This window comes from Gossypium hirsutum, chromosome A13 (genome assembly GCF_007990345.1).
Source record: "Gossypium hirsutum isolate 1008001.06 chromosome A13, Gossypium_hirsutum_v2.1, whole genome shotgun sequence".
In the NCBI taxonomy this organism is placed as follows: domain Eukaryota; kingdom Viridiplantae; phylum Streptophyta; class Magnoliopsida; order Malvales; family Malvaceae; genus Gossypium; species Gossypium hirsutum.
Genome location: NC_053436.1, coordinates 78,533,293 through 78,557,715, shown reverse-complemented (window position 1 = coordinate 78,557,715; position 24,423 = coordinate 78,533,293). Strand labels below are relative to the sequence as shown.

The window sequence follows — 24,423 nt, the reverse complement described above, 5'->3', positions numbered from 1 at the left end:
ATTTGTGGTCCCAAAACCACTATTCCGACTAGGCCCTATTTCGGGATGTTACATCTGGAATCACATTTTTCGACACCAATGGAAATCAAATCATTACATAGAGATTGGAGACCTTTACTTTTCTCTTTCCTTGCAATGAAGCCACAATCACCTTGGAAGATGTAACCCTAATCATGGGCCTCCAACTGAAGGAGTTGTTTCAACTAGACAATCTTAAATTGATCTTGAAGTGGAAATGTCAACGTTGATCGAGCATTATCTAATTGATAAGGATGGTATAAACTAGGGCTAACTAAAGTTCTCATGGCTAAAAACATTGGTTGAGCATTTGTTGGCAAACAATATGGTCAATAAAGTGTTCAAGCAATATGTTAGTGCTTACATATAAGGGTGAGCAAAACTCGATTCGACTCGAAAAAATAAAAAAAAAATTCGAATTTTGAGTTAAACGAATCGAGTTATTTGAGTTAATCGAGTTATTCGAGTCAACTCGAATTTTTTTTCGAATTTCGAGTTCGAATCGAGTTGAGTTTTCGAATTCGAATAACTCGAATAATTCGAATAATTCGAATATCAAACTATAATATTTTACATTTTTACCCCAAACTCCCAAACCTTTTTACTTTTCCCTTAAAACTTTTACTCCCCACTTTCCCCCCAAAACTTTTACTCCCCTTCAATCCCAACCCCCCAATCTACCCAAAATCCATTTTCCACTAAAATTTTACTCTCCCATTTACTTTTTCTCAAAATTTTATTCCCAAAAACACTCAAAACTTTTTATTTCCCCCATAATTTTTACTCCCTCCCACTTTCCTCTTAAAATTTTTACTTCCTTTCAATCCCACCTCCCATCTACCCCAAATCCACCCCCAATTTTTTTTAATATTTTCCCTCCAAAAATTTACTCTCCCCTATTTACTTTCCCTCAAAACTTTTATCTCCCAAAACTTTTTATTTTCCCCCTAAATTTTTACTTCTCACCCTTTACTCTCAAATAAAAAATTAAAATTATCTAAAAAAAATCACTAAACATAAATAGTAATAATTTTATTTATATCTACTATTTATATTATTTATATTATTTGATTGTTTAGTCATATTGAATATTTATATTAAAATTAAATTATGTATTATGCCATTAAATATTCATGTTAAAATTTTATATTGGTATCAACTTCACGTTTTATCTTTAAAATAATTTTTATTAAAAAATCACATTTTTACATCTAATATATTTTTTAATTCGAAAATACATAGTGACAAGAATCTGAAGATAATTGAAGCAACTAAGCAAACAAAGAAGCTAACCCGTATATAAAAGATTAATAAATAAATTATGAGGTGATGAAAGTTAATAAAAATTTTAATTAAGGTGGATAAATTTTATTACGATGGGTGACAGTGGTTACAAGGATCCAAAATTATTTTTTAAAATTTAACTCGAACAAATATATTCGATTCGAATTTCATCTCACTCGACTCCGAGAAAATTTCAAATAAAGTTAGGATGATAAAATAAGATTCGAAAACTCGATTAACTCGAAAATTTTCAATTCGATTCGATCGAATGTTTACCCCTACTTACATATTGTACATCATTGGTGGAATGCTAATATAAGTCAAATAATCTCTACCATTTCATGTATCTGCCTTTGCTTGAGTACCTCACTCGTGTCTTTATATACAACTAAAGGTATGCTCTATTAGCATTCTTGTACAAGGAGCTTATGAGAGTGACCTCTTGAAAAGCCCTCGAATTAAACAGTTGTTGCACTCTCCTACAAGTATGGGTATGGATGGAGATGACATTCAAAGCCCCAATCCTTTCTCACCCATTCTCTTTTCCAATGGTAACAAGGTAAGAAGATATTTATAAATATTTATAATATGTTTTATAAATATTTAATATAGGCTTAAGGAGTGTAAAAAACCTTGAACTTTAACAAAAAAAAATTAATTAAACCCCTTGAGAAATTGACATTTAAGAAATAATATTTAAATAGATTCATGATAATAAATTAATATTTAAACAAATTAATTATATGAGTTTAATAAAAGTTATAGTATTTGAATAAAAAATGTGAAACTAAAAATGATATTAATAAATTTTAGTACGAATTCATAAATAATTGTAATAATACATAAAACATAAATAATGGGTTAGTGCTTTTAGGAAGATGTTGCATAAATTAAAATGTAGGATGTAAAACATAATTTCTATTTGGAGCAAACAACATCAATCACAGCTTCAATTATTTATAAGAACCAAAACTATAGAACATTGAAAAATGTAGACATCATCGTTAGTTTAAAAATAAATCTTGAATGTCTGAAAATATATTTCTTAAAACCCATCAAAAAGCTGCTGATAGTAGAAAAAGTATTAATTTTCTCTTTTATATTATTTTTTATTTTCTTCTTTCTTTAGAACTATACCAATGGTTGAACCGATCAATAGTGATGAAGTTAGGGGGTTGGCAAGGGTCCAACCCCCCCCCCAAAAAAATGAAATTTTTTGCATTTAGGCCATTTTATAATTTATAAAATTTTAAATTAGTAATGGTAAAATTATATTTTGACCCCTAAAAAATGATAAATTTTTGATTTAATCATTTAAAAATTAGAAAGATAGGCTATTAAAATGGTGAAATTGCATTTTTATTATCATAAAAATATATAATTTAATGCCAGCCCCCAAAAAGTTTTTTGGCTTCGCCCTGCCAATCAGGCCACCAATTCTTGATTTGTTCAGGTCTTTGGGTTCGATCAAATAAATTATTAAAAATAATAAAATAAAATAAAATAAAAATATTTAAAATAGAGAAAACTAATTCAATTGTTTTTTTTTAGCTTGGTTCAACCGACCTAATCAGTTTGCGGATCAATCAATTCAACCCTATCTTTAGGCCAATACCCCAACTAGTTTGATTGTTCATTCCAATCTAGTTCTAAAAGCACTGATTCTAATTGATGAAATAAAATTTTTGATCTTGTTAGGTCAAGCAAGTAGGTGATGAACTTTGAAAACAAAATTAATCGTCAGCATTTTGATCTCAAGAGGGTGAATTTCAATTATCACTAGTATTTTCATGCGTCATAAAAGAAGAATAGTTTATATCACGTGGCAAATTATTATTGCCATATGTTATAAAAGAAAAAAAATGAAAGAGTTAAAAAATATTTTTTAAGTTTATATGATGTGAAAATTTATTATTGAGTGAAACTTTTTTTAAACAGATATAACATTTTTGTGTAAATGAGTAGCAGAAGAATAGTTTAGGTATCACTTGTTACAAAAAAAATTAGATACCAAAATGAGAAAATTGCATAGTTTAAGTACCAGTTTATAGGTTAAGCATTTAAAAAAATAGATTTAACGATTTGATTAACAGAAGTACCAACTTAGGAAAAAAATAGAAGTATGACTTATAACCAAAAAAAAAAAGTTTAAGTACCAAGATAAAAAAAAAGAGAGAGTATAATTTAAATATCAATTTGTGCGTGAAACCTTCTTTAAATAACATTTATCAGCGTATTTAAAAGTTATAATAGTGTGGGCAACAACTTCTTAACCAAGTGATAAGAACATTAAATTATGAAGTATAAGAGTTTGGGTTCGATTCGAAGCAACCAACCTCATTCTATAACAGCCCGTTTTTAGGGTTAATCAGAACAGTGATTTTGTGACCTCAATCCAAAGCCAAAATATTTATTTTATTATTTTATTATGGTTTACAACATGATAGAATTATTGTATGAAAATTTCATAAAAAAATTTTACTGTTTAAAGGCTTAATTCGGTAAAAAGAACTAAATCGTATAAAGCATAAAAGTTGCGTTCTATAAGCTAAAGGTGTCAAATAGCTATAGAACTTAAATATAGAAGTCCTTATGTGGCAAATAGCCATTTATGAGATAGTGAAAGATGATAGCATGGCAAGTGGTGTAAATATTAAAGTTCTTAAGGTTAATTTTGTAATTTAGTTATTAAGTTATAATTAAAATAAAACAAACACATTTTTCCTATTCATTCATCATCTTAGCCGAATTTGAGAAAGAAAAATCAGCCATTTTTAGGGCTAAACATTCGACCAAGCTTCCTTTGTCAATTAAGGTACGGTTTTTGTCCCGTTTTTAATAATTTCTATGTTTTTGAGCACGTTGCAGCTTAATTTAGTTAGCCCGTATCTTCGCTTTCGAAACTGTTATAGATTTTGTGAGATGCCATTGATGAATATTCATGTTTTTTGATGATTGATAATGAAATATGGAAGTTAGATGTTAGTTTTACATATTTTACAAAGTGATTTTGAGTAAAAATGCAAATTATGGACAAATTTGTGAAATTATGAAATTATGTGGTTAAAAATATGAATAAATTGAAAATATGGGCTGTTATATGATTGGGTAAAATTCGGCTAGCTTGGGTTTGTGCTTAATTTTATGAAATTGTGATTTTATGTGTAATGACTAAATTGCAAAAATGTGGAATAATAGGGGCAAAAGTATAATTTTATCAAAAAGTATAAATTGTGTTAAATTGAATGAATTAATGATTAAATAAGTAAAATTTTCTATTATATAGATTGAGAAAAATGAGATTCAGATCTAGAACGAGGGAAAATAAAGTATCGAATTAGTCAATTTAATTCGTCGTTACAGCGAACGAGGTAAGTTCATATGCTAATAAATGTATTTAAATTATATTATAAATGCTTATTTATTATTGAATTGAATTGAATTATATATGTTTCATTATCATTGAATTGTTACGAATGTTGAACGAGCAAATACGAGCAAGAATCGACGAAGTTACGACATTCGAAATCCCCGTACGAACCTTAGGAGTAAAATGTCATGACATTAGGATTACTGAGATGTGATTATATGTAAGACCATGTCTGGGACATTGGCATTGTATTGTGATTACGTGTAAATACCATGTCTGGGACATTGGCATCGTTATATGATTTCGTGTAAGACCCTGTCTGGGACCATGGCATCGATATGTGATAACATGTAGGACCATATCTGGGATATGTCATTGTATGAGCTTTATGTGATTTTCGAGTATCCTTAACAATTCCGAATGGTTCAACGAGCATAATCAAGACAAGAAGGAAAGTACAGTTGAATTAAGTGATACAGGTTCGTACAGAACTTATATAAGAATCAAATGAAGGTAATTTGGTAAGTTTTTAGTGTATCATGTATATGAAATGAGAAAGATTTATGTATAAGTATGTTCCATGCCAAAAATGTGTTTATTTGGCTATAACGAGGTATGAATTGAATGATATGTGAGATATGAGTTATAGTTGATTTAACTAAATATACATATGGCACATAGTGTGCGAAATACCGTTATTTGATGATATTTCACATAATTCACTTGGCTAAAGAAAAGGTGATGGTAATTGAATTGAATAAAGTTTAGATATGTAATTGCTGGTGCATATGAAGATGTGAATGAATTAATAAGAAGTATTAAAATCATATATGTTTTGAATGAATAAACTCATGAAAATCTTGATTAACTATGTGCATGTATACGAGATAGAATTGTGCAATCATATGAATTATATCATGTTTGGAATAATGGTTTTAAATGTAGTTATTTAATAATACGAGTTTATTATCATACGAACTTACTAAGCTTTATAGCTTACTTTGTGTTATTTTTCTATGTTTTATAGTGTTTCGGATGTTTGCTAGGTTGAAAGTCGGCGGAGATCGCATCACACTATCCGATTTTTGACTTCGGTATTTATACACTTATGACTTGGTTATATGGCATGTATAGGTTTGAGTCTTTTTTATAAAGGTTTTGGTGATGTATTTGGCTATTTTATATGGTTTATTAATGACTTATGTTTGATGTGTAATTTGTCTTGTGTAATGGCATAATTTGGTATGGTTGGTGATGATTCAAGATGATCATTTGGCTATTTGGTATATGTTGAGTATTTACTTATGAAAAACATGAATTTGGACTTAATAAATGAATGGTTAAGAGATGATTTATGAGTCAAGCTTTGTGTGTGATTGATGGTAGTAAAAACACATATTGAAATAGGTTGTATTGAGGAGTATGATATGTTCCTTGGTATATGATTGAATAGGTAAGTAATGGGGAATGAATCATGCTAGTTAGTATGTGTTTGAATGTACAAATGGTATTGAATTGAGTAGTGAAATGGTTAAAGATGAAATGGCATGATATGTGTATGAATTGTTATGAAGTGACTACCAATTGGGTTGAATTATTGATGCAAATTATACTTGTGTATACTTGTGAAATAGGGTGGCAAAATGGTTATGCAAATAGTCTATTTTTGTCTACACGAGAAGAGCACGGGCGTGTGTCTCAGCTGTGTGCAACACACGGTCATGCTACACGGCCGTGTGTCTCTTGGGGTAGCCCTTCGATTTTAAGTCAGAATACCCTACTGATTTTACACAGTCTAGACACACGGGAGTGTCTGTTGACTGTGTGTGAAACACGGGCTGGCACATCAGCGTGTGGCCAGCCGTATGACCCAAGTTAGTAACCTCTCCAGTTTTCCCACGACCATAGCACACGGGCGTGTCCTCAGCCGTGTGATGCAAGTCAGAATGTATTCCTTGTTTTCACACGGTCTGCAACACGGGCGTGTCTGGTGACTATGTGAGGTACACGACGAACTCACACGGGCGTGTGACCCTAGAATGTTTGAAAACTTTATAAGTTTCACAAAGTTTGCGAATGTTATTGGTTTGGTCCTGAACCACTTCTAAGCATGTTTTGAGGCTTTGAAGAGTCTCGTAAGGGAAAATATGATTGTGTTTTCATAATTATGACCATGAATGTTTAAAGTACGAATATTGATGTGATTTGTTTGGTAGTGTCTCGTAACCCTGTTCCGACGAGTTAGGGGTGTTACACAATCCCCATCCCCAATTATCAAAAAGAAATTATATTATTGTGAAGTCAATTGCAGACATATTTTAACATTTGCTAATGTGTCAAAAATTGTTGGTGACACATGGTAACATATAAATTGACTTAGGGTTACTTCAACATTACTTCTCTAAACACTTTAAAGCAAAAATTAAAATTTTTTGCTTTTGCTTTTGCTTTTGCTTTTGGCTAAAAAAAATGCTTTTTTGATGCAAAATATTTTTTTGTCAAAAACACGTTTGAAACATCTTATTTAACAATATTTTTATCTCAAAAATACTTTTTATCCCAAAAGTATTTCTGAGGAGCTATGCTAAAACTCGCCGTTTGAACTAAATGTTTCTAAAATACACTAAAACTCTTTATTATATATGTGATAGAGATTTAAATTATATATTTATTAAAACTTACAAATATAAATTTATTTATTAAAAAATATTTTTATATAAATAAAATATGATTTTTTTCGCTCAGTTAAAATATGATTAATGAATTAATATTTTAACTAAAATTCATTATTATGTATTTAATTTAGGAATAAAGTTAGTTTTATTAAAATTTGAGATAAAAGAGATAATTACATAGAACTAATTTAATAAAAGTTTTTCATTCTGTTCTTCCTTAAGACATAGTGTTACGTATTTTGGGTTGCAATCCTCCTGTTAAAGGAACTAGATTGGATTATCTTGCGTGGAGATGGACGTCAGCATGTACTTTCTCTTTGTCGAAAACTTATAAGAGGGCATTTGCTCCGTGAGAAAACAGAAGTTTAATTAGTAATAAGTACACTTGGAAACTTTTGGCACCACAAAAAGTTCATATGTTTCTTTTATAGCTGGCTCACGCAAGGATCTTGACTAACGAGGAAGGCACAAAGTGAGGTATGTCTCACTATCCTTTTTGCGATCATTGTGGTTTAACTGTTAAATCTACTTTGCATGTAGTTAGGGATTGTAGATTTGCCCAAGTAGTTTGGAAGTTGTTATTCCAAACTTCAATTGGGGAGTTTTCTTTAACCTTCCTCTTGTAGAGCGGATCTTATGGAACACTAAGAATATAGGGAAATTATCAATCCAAAGCGGTGAATGGAGCACCTTCTTCTCTATTGTTTGCTGGTTAATTTGGAAGAATCGGAATGATTGTATTTTTAAGAACGCTAGTAGTAATAGCCACGAGCTTATTGCCTCAACAGAAGCATGGACGAGGTTGTTGAACCTCAAAACTGGGATGCCTACTTGGGATATTTCTACTAGTTGGAGGAAGTGCTAGCATTTCCCTGATACTGCTTGGACCAAGATTAATGTGGGTGGCTCGAATTCAGTGTCTTAATCGAGAGCGACTATTGGAGGAGTTATAAGAGGACTCCATAGGGGATGGCTTGTGGGTTTTGGCATGGTGACAAGCTTGGTTGATATCTTTCAGGTAGAAGCTAAGGCGATGCTTGAAGGGTAGAAACTAGCTTGGGAGCAGGGATTTTGACAAGTGGAAGTGGAAACCAACAATGCTCTCTAACTGGAAATTTTACCTTCTGGTTTTGCTTGTGTAAACAATATAGCAGAAGTTAGATTGCTCCACATTTGGATTGCTAAAGATTGGTAAGAGAAGCTTAGACTTTTATCGAGAGATGGCAGCAAAGTCGCTAACTACTTGGCTAAGGAAATCTCTGGAAGCTTGAACCAATTGATCATCCTTGATAAACCTTTAATCTATATGCGACATCTATTGGAAACTGATGTTTATCACACAATGTTTGATGTAATCCACAAAAATTAGACTAGTTTTGTTTTAGTCTGATATTTTTTCTAAAAAATAAAAAACCAATAAAAAGTGGTTTTTACAACAATTTTGACTAATAAAAAAATATTGTTATAGAGTATATTTATTATTATTCGAAAGATAGAAGATATATTATGTATATATTTTAAGATTAGAGATGATGTTTGTTATATATAGCACTGACTGTATTTTGTCGAATAATTTGTGTTTTAACTTTTTATGAAAAATTTGTTAGGAAAATCCACTGGAAGAATTGGTAGATGATCTTTTTATTTTTAGACGAAATTCATCTCCAAAACAACAAGAAAGACCCAAGTAGCTGGCCTCCCCAACTTTAATTTCTTGGAAATTTATTAATTTATTCTTCTTCACAAATCCAAGGTCAGAGCTCAAACAGCTCCCAGGGTGATTTAGAAATGGACGCTGATTCATGGAGTACCCGCCTTTCTTCAGTTTCTAAGAGATACCAATTTACTCTTCAATCACGGTCAGGTAATCTTTGAATCCCATCCTTTCCTTTTCTACTTTTTTTGGGGTTAATTCTTTTTCCTGCTTTTTATGCGTGGTGGAAAATGGAAGTAAAGGGAGCAACTTGACTATATTTTTAGCAAGTTTTTTATTTATTTTTTATTGACGCTTAGAAATGGGTTCAAAATGCAGATATGTTTATGGGGTTTGAAGAAATAGATGGAGAAGATGATATAAGAGAGGAATTTCCATCTCCTTTTTGTTCAGAACATTTCGATATCCTCAGCTTGTGCTGTCACATTGATGATGAGCATCCCATGGAGGCTAAAAATGGGGTATTACTTTGATTTTCGTTTCTTTTTCATTTTTTTATGTGTTATAATCAAGATGGGTATATTGAAAATCTTTTACAATGATCTTCTCTTTGTAATTGATCGAAGTGGCATAAATGCGTTAAGCTTTGATTTCTTATCCAAACACTAAAAGGAATTAAGAAGGGGTTCGCTTGTTATAGACCCAAGTTTCAAATTTTAAGCTTTAGCCTCAAGATTAATATTTTAGCTGCTGTTTTACTTAAACAAGTCTTGTGTAGTTAGCATATTGATGTTCTCGGATGAACTACTTTTGTTCTAGACCTAGCAATCCATGTATTTGTTTCATTCGGATTAGTTTTTCCAACTCATATTGTTTTAAGGTGATATAGATTGTGACATTAATAATTTGTGTTAGATAGTTTGCGTTATCTTCTATGTTGTTTCAACTTTCACGTGTATTTTTTGTTTTAGTTATATTTTTCTGTGTCATGTTCCGAATTGCCAGATCTAATTTGGAATATGAGCTCTGGTTCAACTAACATGAAAAGTTAGCTCTAGTGTTAATTTTGCTTACGAGTTTGGTATTGATGCTGGTAACTTGACAAATTGTAGGTTGATATGTTATAGTAAGGTTGGAGAAAAGGAGCTTTATAATTTCTCTTTCTGGATTTTCTTTTCCATGGTGCTCGAGAGCCTTCTACAAAGGAAAGGTTCGCTCTTGAATCTAAACTCTGTCGTTGTTTTCTTTACAGGTATGCCCGGTCTGTGCAATGAAAGTGGAAGTCGATATGGTTGCACATATAACCCTGCACCACGGAAATATATTCAAGATATCCTTTTCTATGAGTTGTTATTTATGAGTAGTCAAATTTCTCTTTAAACTATATCAATAAGTTGTTTCTTTTCATGTTCCATGTGCCTTGAAAATTGTCATTGGAGTTTGCTACATTTGTAGAATTTGATCGTTGGTTATGTTTCTTACCAGCAAACTTTATCATCTTTGTTCTTCCTCAAAAACTTCTGGGCCATTTTAAAGCATTTAAACCAGTATGCTAGATGGCTCAGATGCCCCTCTCTCCCTCTTGACTGGTGGTGTACTTTTAGAATTGTTAGCTTTGTTTGCAGGGCTTCCTTAAGTCATTCTAAGGGCTTATTTTGTACTTTCATTTCCTTAACAAGTGGTTACATGCAGCACAAAAGGAAATCGCATAAAGGTGGATCTCATTCAATGCTATCTCGTTTGAGAAAAGAGCTGCGAGAAGGAAACCTACAGTCTCTCTTTGGGGGTTCTTGTATATTGTCTTCATCCAATTCAGCACCTGATCCGTTGTTGTCTTCATTTATTTTGCCCATGGTTGATGATTTTGTTAGTGTCCAGCCTCACTTTTCTAGCGAAACAAGTGCAACTGAGAAAAGTTCAGACATTAATAAGTTGGAAAGGTAGGTCATGTTTGATTGTTCCTTTTGTCCTCTGCTTGCAGGGGGCTGGTGTTTCGAATTCACATGGTATTTTATTGGCTTATATTTACAATCCTAGATAACATAGATCTTGTCGTAACCTTGTTTCGTACGGGATAGGTTCAGCATTAGGTGAAATGGGCATGGAGAAGTGGTTTTGTTCGTCTTTCTTGTTTCTCAAAAAGATGCTATCTTTCAAGCCATGTCATATATTCGGGGGATTGTGAAGTAGAGACTTAATGCTGTTCTTTGAGAATAGAGGATGAGACAGTTTATAGGATGTCTTGGTTTTTATTTTGTTTGAGAAAAGAGGAATTTCATGCTTGTCCAAGCTTTTCTTTTTATTGCTATGTTTTTGCTACGGTATCTTTGAAGAATATGCCGTGATCTGAAGGCTTTTAACCCGCTTTTCTGATGTCTGGTTTTGACGACAGAAATGTTCAATCGACTCTTCTTTCAGTCGAGGATCAGGAAGAGAAGACAGAAAGATGTGAGTTTATTCAAGGGCTGCTGTTGTCCACAATTCTTGATGATATTTTATGAAAAGCACTCTGCCTTCATATTGTTTGCTCCAATTGCGGACCCAAAACCCTTGGGACCTGCGTCCTATGGTTTGTTATGTTGTTTTTTAGTGAATATGGATGGAAGCAAAATGTTGAATAAGGTGTAGGAATGAATTAATGTAACTTCTGTTGGATGCTGAGTTTCTCTTTATCTTTTTTAATTTCAGGTCATGATAGATAAATATCATCAAAGAAGAATAATTTAAATCCAAGAATGTTGTTTTCAATTCCTTACACAGCACAACATAGGAAGGCGTCTAAAATCATATTTTATTAAACTTACAACCCTGAAAAGTCTATCCCCACATGATGTGAGAAGTAATTAGCCTCCTAGAATAGTTCCTATTGAGATCAGCTGCACACTTGACCTATGTTACTGGGACTGTTCACCATCCAAGGCATATCCGGACATGGGTATAAAACCAAACCTCCAAATACATGAAAATGTTCACATACTGGTATGATTTTAACTCACACCTGAGTTGGATTAACGTAGCTTTCCAGCAAAGACAACAGAAAATCAAGACAAGAAAACGGCTCTGACCTGCAACCTAGGATATCAGATTAGTTAATGCAGGGCAAAAGATCTATTATTAATTATTACAACTCTATAAACTGAAACAACTGTCTTGTTTGTCCTTTCCAGTGGGAAAGGAATTTCCTAACAAAACCAATGAAACAAAAGTTGAGCTACATAAAAAAGATGATCTTTTTTCATAGTTTCCCATGCCTTTGGACCTTAGTTCTTATGCGTAACTGGCTCTCTCCGTCGAATATTGAAACTGTAGCATCATTCTCATACTTTGAGTGCAACTAAACACAAAATCGAATCGTCAACCAAAGGGAAAGAAAGGAAAGATGAGAAGAACAAAGAACTCAAGCAGTAAAAACAATCAGCACTGAGAAGCAGAAAATTGACTTTGTTCAGTCTAAACAATCTATTAGGTGATCAAATGAGAATAGAGCACTTTTGGCATTCAATGTCAGTGAATGGTAAGTATAAATCAACTTAAAAATTGGTTAGACTGCTAACCAAGAAAAAAAAAGTACATTTACTACATCAAAGATTTAAAGACCTAAGCTTAACCACTGCGGGGATCTTGTATCCATGATCCTCTTCACTACATCTTTTACAAAAAAATCAAAACAAGTTAAGCAACAACCTTTCATTAAGCTTGCCTGCTCGGTTGCCACTCTTTCAATGTGAGTACAATTTGATGGTGGAGGCACAACATGAACCTCGCTCCTCATATGCTCAAGCCCACACGCAGCCAATAACGTGTGCATGGCACTTGTTGCTATGTCCTTAAAAGTACCATTGTCTGCATATATAAGCATAAAAAGCATTTGAAAATTTTCCAGACAGAAGACATGGCTCAATTAATCACAAACTACAAATCACTCCAAAACACTAATGTGATTAAAAAACCGAACTGAGAAACAGATGCACACACTAATGATTTATGCATGAAAATCGTGCTCTTTAGACAAATAAAAACTGCAGACCATAGGTCCGGAAATATCCCTGACATGAATTGATTACAGATGGGCTTAACTTACCTAAATCAATATTAGTGGACAAGGCTTTCAAATGGCTTCTGACCATTCCTTGCAACTGTTCCTTGGCCATTGAAAAGTTATTTTCATCTCTAACAGAAAAAGGTGAAGCAAAACCATCAGGTCCAATGTTTGATCCATTGATGCACTGACGGAGTTGCTCGTTTGAACTGATACCAGTAAGTTCAGGTCATAACGTCAAGTTGATTGATGTATTGGTTGTTGGGGTGGTTGAATCCTGAACTGCTTGCCTTCTCAAATTTTCCAACCTTGAAGAAGATGAGTCCCTACTTGGCACTGAAGAAGAGGGATCATCCTGTAATCTCTCCTCAAACACTGTTTGATGTTGAGTTCCCGTATCTTGAGTCCTAGCTTGTTGAACTGTTGTTTCCGTACTCTGATCAGTGTGAGAGTTCACAAAATCAGTGCCCATATTGGCGCTTAATATCCCATCAGTCCTACCAGCCATAAAATTCATCCTATTGATTGAACGAAGATTTTGAATCTGGCGATGCAACCATCGCCTTCCAGTCAGTGTAGGAGCCCCTGCTCCAGATGCCGGAGAAACAATGGGAATATCTACAGCAGGAAATCTAGGAGATGAGTAACCCACAAAATTGGGAATTGATGGCATAAGAGGTGAAGGACCTACGATGGAGTCTAAACCTTCTCCAAAATTTACCATGGGTGAAAATCTATTGTACAAATTGTTTATTATTCTATGATCAGGCAAAGAATCTTGAACTTGGGAACTAGAGGACCCAGTAGCAACAGGCCTGCAACCATCACAGTACCAATTATCTTCAGGTACTTCCCGACCGAGACCAACACAATAGGTGTGTGCTGACGAATCACAAATATCACATAGTAACATGAGTTCATCATCCCCACCTTGGTGGCATTCAGAACAAATGACATTCTCATATGGATCAAGATAGCTTCTCAGTTCTTCCTCAGAAGGTTGGTAGACCTGTATACAAGAAAAACATGCCCATTTCCAACCACAAATAAGAAACTAAATTAAATGAAAAACTATTACACTTAAAATCCTTACAAGTAATAAAACGTACCTGATCACGCTTAGGTACTTGGATCAACACCTCTCTCGAATCAAATCCAGCTGCTGATCTTGCAGGCTTACTGATAGTTTCAAACCTTTGTTTGCACAATGGGCAACGAGATTCCACTTTTGACCACTCCATAATGCAGGTAAAACAAAAATAATGACTGCAACAGTTCAGTGTGCCCCTCAATCTTCGTTTGTCTTCCTCAGAGAGACAAATGCCACAAACTGGCTTTATTAGTTCTGCCTTTGTTTCCTCTATCTTCTCCTTACCCTTTCTTCCTGGAGTTTTCTTAGGTTGGCCTAGCTCTTCAAGCTCCTGAATTCTCTTTGACGCTGATGAACTCCTCAAACTAGTTTTTAAACTTCCAAAAAATTGGTTGGCTTCTTTCATTTGCTCTCTCTCTTCCTCTGAGACAGTATACTCGTAATCAGATGATCCAGATGACACAAAATCCGAATCTGATGGTACAACATATGCCTCTTTTCTCCGTCCTGCATTAGTTCTGCTCATTTGTCTCAGAGCTGGAGTGTTGTCTATAAAACCACAATCATCATTATCATCATCTTCTTCAGCCCTCCTTTTCCTCTTCAACCGCCGTTTCTTCCTTCCTTGTTTTCTCGAAGGCTTCTTAGAAACTGCAGACCTCTTCCTCTTTGTCCTCTGTTTAGAAGGGTACTTTTTCCGCAAAACTTGCTTACTAACTTTTGTTTTGTTTTTCTTCTTTGTCATAGTCAATTCCTCTTCCTCATCTAAACAATCCTCTTCATCCGGAGTGAATTCTTCATCCAAACAATCCTCTTCATCTGGAGTAAATTCCTCATCCAAACAATCTTCTACATCTGGAGTGAACTCCTCATCATCATCTTCCTTTTCTTCTTCTTCCTCCTCCTCATAATCCTTGTCTTCATCTTCTTCAACAGACAAGCTTTCCTGCTTGACAGATTTTTTATCCGCAATCTTCCTCTCCCTTTCTGAAGATATCCGTTCTCTTTTCAACCTAACAACCTCTCTCACCTCTTCCTCTTCTTCTTCTTCCTCCTGAAAATCCTTGTCTTCATCTTCTTCAACAGACATGCTTTCCCGCTTTACAGATTTTTTATCCAGAATCTTCCTCTCCCTTACCGAAGATATCCGTTCTCTTTTCAATCTAACAACCTCTCTCACCTCTTCCTCTTCCTCCTCATTGTAACCCTGAAAACCCTCTTCCGATGCACATTCATCTAAGGAAGAACAATAATATTCAGCATCATCATCAGATCCTTCATTTCCCTCCGAAGCTACATAATCTTCATCGGAATCATCTGAACCCTCATGTTTCGATCTAACCCTTTTCTTAAAATTGCTTGAATGGCCAACCTTCCCTTCCCTTCCCATCTATTATTGCACCCAAAACCAAAAAGAACCAAATTAAGTATAAATCTTCTCTGGTTTACAAAGAACCATTATGAGATCAAAATGAATCCTAAGCTTCCATAGGCTTACCCAAATTGCGTACGCAAACTAAATACAAACATTTTAATCGAAAAAAAAATCATTTCTACCTATCTTTATAACGATACAAAACTTAAGAAAACAAAGAAAACCCAAATCACAAAAACAAACATACTAAAGTTTTCATTGAAAAAATTTATCAGATTTCACAAAAATCAGAACCCAGAAGAAATTAACCGTTGCTTTGCTTATGGTTCTTTTTTGCTTTTACAATTCAAATCAGGACACCTTTTAAAGATAAATATCTAAATAAAGCGTTCAAATATCCGTAGAAAATAAACAAGAGAGAGAAAATTATTACCTGGAAGGAGGAAGACAGAACTGAAAAACAAAAGGAAAAAAGAAAATGATTTTTGATTTTTTTGCAATGTCTGAAAATCTTTTCAGGCTGTAGCGTTTTCTTTGTTGTTTATATATATATATATATATAAATATAAACACTACTATTTGCTTTTACATAAAATATATTTTAATTTTAATATAAATACGAACGTTGATAAAAATAATTATAGGACTTAATTACCAAACTACCCTTGATTGTAATTAAATTTCCCACTCAGATATTTAAACTTTTTTTTTTGTTAAAACTAATTAAACTATGATCCCACAACTTCCAACCATTTACGCCGTTTTAAATTTTATAACCAATTATTTCTTGACACGTATTTTTTACTTTTAATTAATTAAAATTTTCTTCCTTTATAAAATTTTAGAAAAATATCCACCTTCTTCCCCCTCTTTCTTTCCTCATCTTCTTCTTTCTTTTTTAACTTTTGGAAAAAAGAAAATTTTAATTCTTATTTATAATTCAATGATGTAATATTATATATTTAAATTTGTAATGGTTATATTTTTAATAATATTAAAATATAAATTATATATTCAAATTAAACTTTACAAATAATTAATATTAGTTTTTAAAATAAAGTAATTGATGCATTACTAATAATGGGAACACTATCAGATTCAAGCCCCTAGCTTTTACAATTGTCCTCAACATATTGGGCAACTAAACGGTGTCTCGATAAACAAGGAAAAAATAACTCAAAAAACATAAATGAAACGACAAAACAATAAAAAAAATCAAACAAACAAATCATAAACCTAATGAAAGATGAAAAAAGAAAGAACGAAAGGGCCTAAAGCTCCTGTTCGTCTTCCCAAAAATCATCTATGCCTTCCTTACATCAGACCAAAGAGGTAATCATTCCCAACTCTTGACAAAAATGGCATCAACACAATTAAAACAAACCCCTATGTTAATCACTAAGCTAATCAGATTTTAAAGAACCCACATCACCTCCGGTCACAGTCTTCAACTCCCAAATCATTCATTTTCAACATCATCCAAATCCCGATTGACAAGCTCTTCCACAACTTCCGAGGCCTCTTCCATCCAGTATATAGGTTGGGCATAACTCTAACCTTCCTTTGCCAAAGCATGTGCTGGAACATTGGCCAACTGAGGTACAAATCAGAAACTTATCATTATGAAATTAGGGATTTTGCATCTGACTTCCTTTAACACATTACTGATGCTCAATCTATCCTCTTCTACAACTTCTAACCTTTTGAGTACGGTTAAGGAATCACCTTCCACACAAACCTCCTTGAATCCCAACTCTTCCCCCAAGTGTTACCACATGCAAGCATGCTTGTGCTTCTGCCATTGCTGAGGACTATACATTTTCGCACGAGTAATCACACACCGCCGTTACTATGCCTTCTATATTCCTTGCTATAATTCTTGAACATGAGTTGCTTGTTTGTTGTTGGAAAGAAGCATCAAAATTTATTTTAACCACATCCCCATCAGGTGGTTCCCATTTAACATTTTTAGGTATTGGCTTAGAAACCAATAACCCTTCAAGCATATCAATTTCTCACCTGTAGGCATCAATAAATGATACCACCTCTTGCACCGTATCCTTTAACCCCTCATGATATGCCCTATTTTGATTAAACCATAATGCCTAGTAAGAAATAGCTAAGATTATAGATATGGAGATAGTTTTATTTATAAATTCTTCAGCTAACTAGAACTTCCATCTCTGTCCCCTGTTTGTGATTGAGAATACCACTCCCAACTCTTGCAGGACCATCCTCGTGAATGCACAATCCCAAACTAGATGCGCCACTGATTCCTTCTCAACTTTGCACATCGGACAGAGATCATCCACCACTAGTCGTTTCTTTCTCAAATTATGTAGCGTAGGCATAAATTCATTAGTTATTTTCCACATACCAATACGGATTTTACTTGGAAGTTTTAAATTCCACATTTTTGTATGGAAGGTTTTTAATATTGTAGATTGCGTTGTAATATTCCCCTCTATCGAATCTAAACCCTCTGTAATGAGCCACTTATAGCCAATTTTTTACTGTATAAACTCAAGTATTGTCACCCCACTATACCAATTCATCCAGTTGGTTGCTATTAATCAAAGGAATCGACAAAATCCTCTTCAGTTGCTCATCATCAAACAAGACTTTGATGACTTCTTTTTTTTTTCCAGGTAAACATTTCTAAGTCTCTTAAATCAGTAACTATTGAATAGCTAATGTTAATATTCTGATTGCGTAGGACCTAGCAACCATGCGTCATTCCAGATATTTATTGAGGTGTCATTCCTTACTTTCCAGCCCGTACTACGTTCCAACAATACTCGGGCATTCCAGATACTCTGCCAAGTGTACGAAAGGTAAGAACTCAGCCTTACACTCAGAAAATCACCACTTGGGTAATATTTAGCTCTCATAACACATGCAAGCATACTGTTGGGATTCATTAATAATTCCACCCTTGTTTAGCTAACAAGGCCATGTTAAACTTGGATAAGTCCTTAAACCCCAAACCCCCTTGCGATTTAGATGTACACATAGCAGTCCAACTACACTAATGTATGCCCTTGTTTGTAGATGCATTACGCCACCAAAATCGGCTTAAAATATTCTCTAACTCAAAAAAAAAAAAAAAAAGCCGGTAACATAAAACGTTACATCGCATAAATTGGAATAGCTTGTAAAACAAATTTTATAAAAACTTCCTTCCCTCCAACTGACAAATGCCTCATGCTCCAACATTCCAGTTTCTTTGTTAATCTCTCTTTAATGCCAACAAAAGCATGTTTCTTTCTATGACCCAAATAGTTGGCAATCTAAGATATTTTTTAGGATTGTTGACGTTCTCACCTCAAATACTCTTCCCTTACCCCCCACATTACTACTAAACTAAATGAGCGATTTATCAAAATTCACCAACTATCTTGAAACTTGTTCATATTCGGTGACTACTGATTTCATTGCATTCGCCCCCTTCTCTGTAGCCTCACCAAACAAAATACTGTCATCGGCAAAAAACAAATGCGTTACCACTCCACTCCCCATTCTCATTCTACTAATTAGTCCCTTACACTTTGTCTTATTAATCAAAGTGGAGAAACCCTCGGCACAGATAATGAACAAATAATGGCTTAATGGGTCACCTTGTCTAAAATCCCGAGTAGGCCTAAATTTGCTATAATAGCCCATGTAACAACCCGATTTTTAGTGGTGACGGAACAGTGGTTTCGAGACCAGAAATTTCTATCGTATCGACTCGTAAATATTATTTTTAGAATATTTATAGATTCATTATAGTTGTATTAAAAATTGATTTAGAAATATTAACGTTTAGATAGTTAATTAAGAGAAAATGACCAAATTTAAAAAGGTGCAAAACTTGTTAATTAATACATTTAGGTAATTTGATGGTTTAATTAATAAATGAGGAAGGGCTTAAGTGATAATTAAGCCATAAATAATGAGTGAGACGACAATTAGAGTTAAAAATGAAAGAAAATTTAATGATAGTGTCATAATTGTAAATTTGTTGAAATTAAAACAAAATTAAAAGAAGAAAAAGACATTCTCTCTTCATCTTTCTAATTTTCATTGCCGAAACACCATGGGAGCTTAACTTGGAGGTTCGGCCACTTTATAATCTTTCATGTGAGTCTATTTGATTTGGTTTCTTGTAATTTTTATATTTTTGAGATCATTGCAACTAGGTCCAGCTAGCCCGTACTTTCATATTTTATTCTATTAAAAATTTTAGAAGTTCTCATTGTTGAATATTGGATGTTTTTTTTTATGAATATCATGTATTTGGAGCTTTGATTGTGTTGTGTGATGATTTTGTAAAGTTATTTTTGTTAAATTTTGATTTAGGATTAAATTGTGAAAATGTTAAAATATTAGGATTTGATAGTGAATTTGATGTTTATTAGGTGCTGTTTAAGGGCCTAGTATATTTGGATAAAATATTCACTTGAGAAAATTGGTTAATTTGATGAAATTCGAGTTAAAGAACTAAATTGTAAAAATAGTAAAAGTTTAATGCAATTGTGTAATTTTGAAAAATAAAAAGGTATCAAGTGTAAAATAGTTTGGAATTGAAATATATACTAATAAATGAATAATTTTATATTTTAGATTAAAATCTCGTAGATACTCGTGAAAAAGGAAAAATAGCGGAATAATCCCTAAACCTCTGAATGACTACAATTCAGTCCAGGTAACTTCGTACGGTTAAAATTTAACATTTGTATAAGTTAATGATTGGTATTATATATATGTTATATTGTTTGAATTGAATTATTTTTGGGAATTATATTATCTGAATTTAAGGCTCCGTTTGTTTGCTAGTAAAACTTTTTTCGGAAAAGCTTTTCAGCCTTTTCCAATGTTTGTTTGGCTGAAAATAATTTCCTAAGGTAAAATGTATTACAAAACACGGGAAAAGAAGCCCTTAATTTAGGAAAATGTCTTACCCTTTTTATTTTGGTAAGACCTTTTCAGGAAAAGAAGCCAACATCTATCTTCCCTTTCCCTTCCCTTTCCTCTTCCCCTATCCTTGACACCTTGATCTTCTGCTTGCCGTCAGCCAACAACGATTCTTAACACTAGATGCCGGCATTCATCTTTGATTTTCCTCTTTTTCGCCTTTCGTTGTCAAAATCTGCACTAGTGTTCATCTTCCTCTCTTGAAGTTAAGAACGAAAAAAATTGATATGGGAAAACGGTGTTATCTTTTCTGATCTAATAATTGATAGGATGATATTGATATGCATCTTCCTGAAATTCCTGTTCTTACCTGGATTGGATGGGCGAAACTGCTCATAGTTAGCAGATTCTCTTGCTGCTTAAGAGTAATACAGCTATAGTTGAAGATTTCTTTGAACACGTGGTATGTTTCTCATTTTCAATCATGTGGGTTAAGGAAATGCAAAACTTAAGTGATTGATGTTGATGTACATTTTGGTGTTTGTCTGAATAAGACCAGAATAGTTATTAATTGATAATATAGGGCCACTGTGAAGCCACATTAACTGGAACTGGAAAATACTAGCAATAAGAAAAGGTTAATTCTCTCTTCTTCACAAGACTGTGCTGATTTGTGTAATGAGGTATTTCAAAAAAGATGAGTTTTATTAAATAAATGGTCAATGCTGTAAGCGATCAAGATTTTAGTTATACCTTCTATAGACAAGCAAGTACTTTGTACGTCTAGACAAGAATGGGGTCACTTTACTAAATCTTCTAAGTGACTTTGTGAGGTCAACAATAGAGTATTGGTGACTTAGAGGAATATAAGTTATCAAAAAGTGCAAAGTTTAATTATTTCTCTTTATTCATACGTTGTGTTCTATCCAAAAAGTCAAAATGCTGGTCATAGTCAATCAACCAACAGTGAAATGGAAATAATTAAAGGGTAAAGACCTAATAGAAGAATTATCATACAAACAGGTACAAGCTTACCCAGATAACTGATCCAAGTAGAATGCAAAAGTAAATGCCACTGAAAGAGCTAAAGAATGCAAAGCTTGATAAAAGAAATTTAAATTCCCATTTTACTGGCTTATATTAGTTTGATTCAACTTTTTTGAACATATTGAACACATCATAATATATTCAAGCATTTGTTTTGTACTTCATACATATCGAATTCAGTGAAATCATTCTTCAGTGCAATGTATGATAAAAATATGTGAATAGTAAGTCCAATCAACCAAGCCAGTTTCTTTGAATAATTAGTTGTGGAAATCTGTAAATTATGAAAATATAGGCTCTACCATCTTCAGCTAGATACCTATGATGATTGTATCAAATAAGTTTCCTTTTTTTTAATACATTAGTGAAATTCATTATTGGTTTTCCAAGTTAGTTTACTTATCTTACCAACTGCATCTAATTATATGTATATGTTGAATTTTATGTATTATGATATTAAGTTACTTTCTATCGCCAGGTGGATTTTGTTCCAGATCTTACAGAACACATACATAGGACAACTGCAAGAGTACTGCCCCACATTAATGGTTAAGATTATTAAATATCTCTTTTGATGGATAACCACGATTGGTTTCTCTTGTGGAAGCCAAAAAACAACCAAAAGAGTGCATATGAACAAAAGCTAAAATCACTTCTGACGGATCATAGACTTTCATGGAAAAGACAAACCATAATCTTACTTCTATGAATCATAGTGGATACGACTTCAGGTACTTGTTTAAGCTTTTGACTTGTAGGAGTTTGCCTGATAGTCAAGCTGGGTTTTTCGATTTGATCAAGATATATTTCCCCATGGTATACGATATCAAGCACAAGATGAAGTTTTGCAACAACCTTCATGGTGGTTTGAACAAGCTTACCAAGTTGTTGGAAGTGGAAAGAGTCGATGTGTGCCATCAAGCTGGTTCCGATAGTTTGCTCACCTCGTGCACCTTTAGGAAGTTGAGAGATAGCTTTTTCAACGGCTCCACAAAGAAATATGCAGGTGTATTGTATGGCCTAGGTGTCCAGAATGGATAGAATACTAATTAGAAGAAAATTATTGGAAAAAATGTTGATGGATGACTACTTAGAGTTTTTGCCTGAATTTTCTTTGTATACATTGTCAAAAAAAAAGAGAGAGAAGATATTGTTGATTTAGCTGTGACTTTTCTCTTTTTTATTGCATTGTAACTGAAACCTTAACTGGTTTTTCCAGTTGAAGTCCAGTGTAAATTATGCAGTTAGTGTTTCTATCTTTTTCAATAATAATCATAATCATTTGCATCTTATTGACTTGGATTAATTTCTACAATTTGTGTTTATTTTTGCAAAGTTATATTTATTTCAATTGCAAGCTGCACTGGGATCCTCTTGAATAATCTTAGAACTTATTTGTATGTTGTAGAATTGGCCTCTGTGCCTTGAAGTTGTTGAGGTCTCTTGGTCTTATTATTTTAGTATGAGCATAATAGGAACAGATGATGCTTCTCTATCAGAGGAAATGTATCTTCTACAAGTGAACATTACTATTTATTACACTGAGATGGCAGATGATGGATGGGGTTGTGTTCCTATATATGAGTTAAGATACGGTTCATATATTACAAATGGGGAAGGGGATGACAATTACAGGGTTTGAATCCTAGTTTTTGTGATACCAACAACCACTGCATCCTTATGATGTTGGCACATATGGTGTATATTGTTAAGGACTTATTAGTGTTCTCTGAGGTCTGAGCAAGCTTGGTGCCCTTTGTTGGAATGAAAGAAGGATTAACTCTTGAGATGTGGCTAAGAGAACTAGAATCATTGAAACGATGGGTGGTATTTCTAGATGTGGGATTAACCATTTTTGAGTGAATGCTTGTTGATTGCAGTATAGGCTTTTTTGCATGCTTAAAAGGAAAAAGCTTGCTAGGCTTCTACCATATTAGCATGTTGCATCATGCAATACAAGCAAGAAAAATATAAATTTATTAATATATATATATAAAATAAACTCAATTAAACAATGAAAAGATAATAAATTCTTAAAAATATATTTGTTTTATTTAAAACAACTTTTATGAAATATTTTCAGGAAATCTGTCAAACAACAGAAAATATTTTACACAGATTCATCCAAATACCAGAAAAGTAAATTATTTTCTAGAAATTATTTTTCAAAAAATATTTTACTGGCAAACAAACGGAGCCTAATACTCAGTTTGGATTGAATGCGGGATTTGAGTACATTTGTGTTTGGTGTATAACGGAGTTTTGGAGTGGAGATGGTATTAGAGGGAGATATTGGCATATTACCCAAGTAAACCGGGGTTCAGCATTTATTACGAACTCTTACATTTTACTTTCTGTTTGGCGTGGTTTGGGTAGATCAGCTCTTATGAGCTTCCGTTCAGCTTTCACAAGCTTCTGTTAAGCTCTCATTGGCGTGTTCGGGAGGACCAGCTCTTATGAGCTTCTGTTGACGATGTACTCTTACCCTTAAGTCGCTCTTCAAATGAAAAATCTCAGTAAGGTAATCCGTTTAATCAAATTGAAAGATATGTTGTTTATTTCATAATAATTTGAATATGGATGAATTTATCGATTAAATTTTTGAATGACAGGTAGTTCTTTTGGATGGTTATTATTGTTTGAATTATTATAGTTAGTTCGGTAAGATTTATCATTTAATTTATCTAATTTACTAAGCTTCATTAAGCTTACTTGTGTTGTTTAATATCATTGTAGATTTTCAGAAGGTTGGACGACCGGATCGGCATTCAAGTCAGACTATCCAACTTATCTCGGTAGTTTTTGAATGTTTAATTCTGATTATATGGCATGTATAGGCTCTTGTGCAGTTTTGGTCAATGTTTGGTTCATGTAAATATTATGAATGATATTTTGCACAAATAACTAACTAGCACATTGCATGTGAATGAAGTATAGTTGTTATGCTAGTATGTGTGGTATATATGTATTTGAAA

At 33.2% G+C, this 24,423-nt stretch overlaps 2 protein-coding genes and 2 long non-coding RNA genes across 6 annotated transcripts; 3 read left to right on the top strand and 1 right to left on the bottom strand.

Annotated features, from left to right (window-relative positions):
- The first annotated feature begins 4,040 nt into the window (after positions 1 to 4,040).
- LOC121212711 (uncharacterized) lies at positions 4,041 to 7,284 on the top strand. The gene is made up of 3 exons (XR_005908020.1): positions 4,041 to 4,117; positions 4,589 to 4,673; positions 5,700 to 7,284. It is a non-coding gene; the product is annotated as an uncharacterized lncRNA (long non-coding RNA).
- A 1,593-nt stretch (positions 7,285 to 8,877) lies between these two features.
- On the top strand, positions 8,878 to 11,665 carry LOC107893613 (protein DEHYDRATION-INDUCED 19 homolog 3). The gene is made up of 5 exons (XM_016818646.2): positions 8,878 to 9,211; positions 9,380 to 9,522; positions 10,254 to 10,331; positions 10,688 to 10,941; positions 11,394 to 11,665. Exons 1-5 carry the CDS (start codon positions 9,136 to 9,138, stop codon positions 11,500 to 11,502), a joined length of 660 nt encoding a protein of 219 aa, XP_016674135.1. The 5' UTR covers positions 8,878 to 9,135; the 3' UTR covers positions 11,503 to 11,665.
- Positions 11,666 to 11,706: 41 nt separating this feature from the next.
- Positions 11,707 to 16,029, bottom strand: LOC107893614 (histone-lysine N-methyltransferase, H3 lysine-79 specific). Of its 3 annotated transcripts, none has more exons than XM_016818649.2 (5): positions 15,939 to 16,029; positions 14,150 to 15,520; positions 13,083 to 14,049; positions 12,686 to 12,844; positions 11,707 to 12,335 (listed from the first exon to the last, which is right to left on the bottom strand). In XM_016818649.2, the coding sequence occupies exons 2-3, from the start codon at positions 15,518 to 15,520 to the stop codon at positions 13,270 to 13,272; spliced, it is 2,151 nt and encodes a 716-aa protein (XP_016674138.2). In that variant the 5' UTR covers positions 15,939 to 16,029; the 3' UTR covers positions 11,707 to 12,335; positions 12,686 to 12,844; positions 13,083 to 13,269. The 3 variants fall into 3 exon arrangements, with proteins under 3 accessions (XP_016674138.2, XP_040941970.1, XP_040941971.1); XM_041086036.1 differs by having other exon boundaries at positions 11,707 to 12,073; XM_041086037.1 differs by having other exon boundaries at positions 11,707 to 12,066.
- Positions 16,030 to 16,656: 627 nt separating this feature from the next.
- LOC107893612 (uncharacterized) lies at positions 16,657 to 22,740 on the top strand. The gene is made up of 4 exons (XR_001682887.2): positions 16,657 to 17,104; positions 17,734 to 18,153; positions 18,222 to 18,339; positions 21,927 to 22,740. It is a non-coding gene; the product is annotated as an uncharacterized lncRNA (long non-coding RNA).
- The last annotated feature ends 1,683 nt before the right edge of the window (positions 22,741 to 24,423 follow it).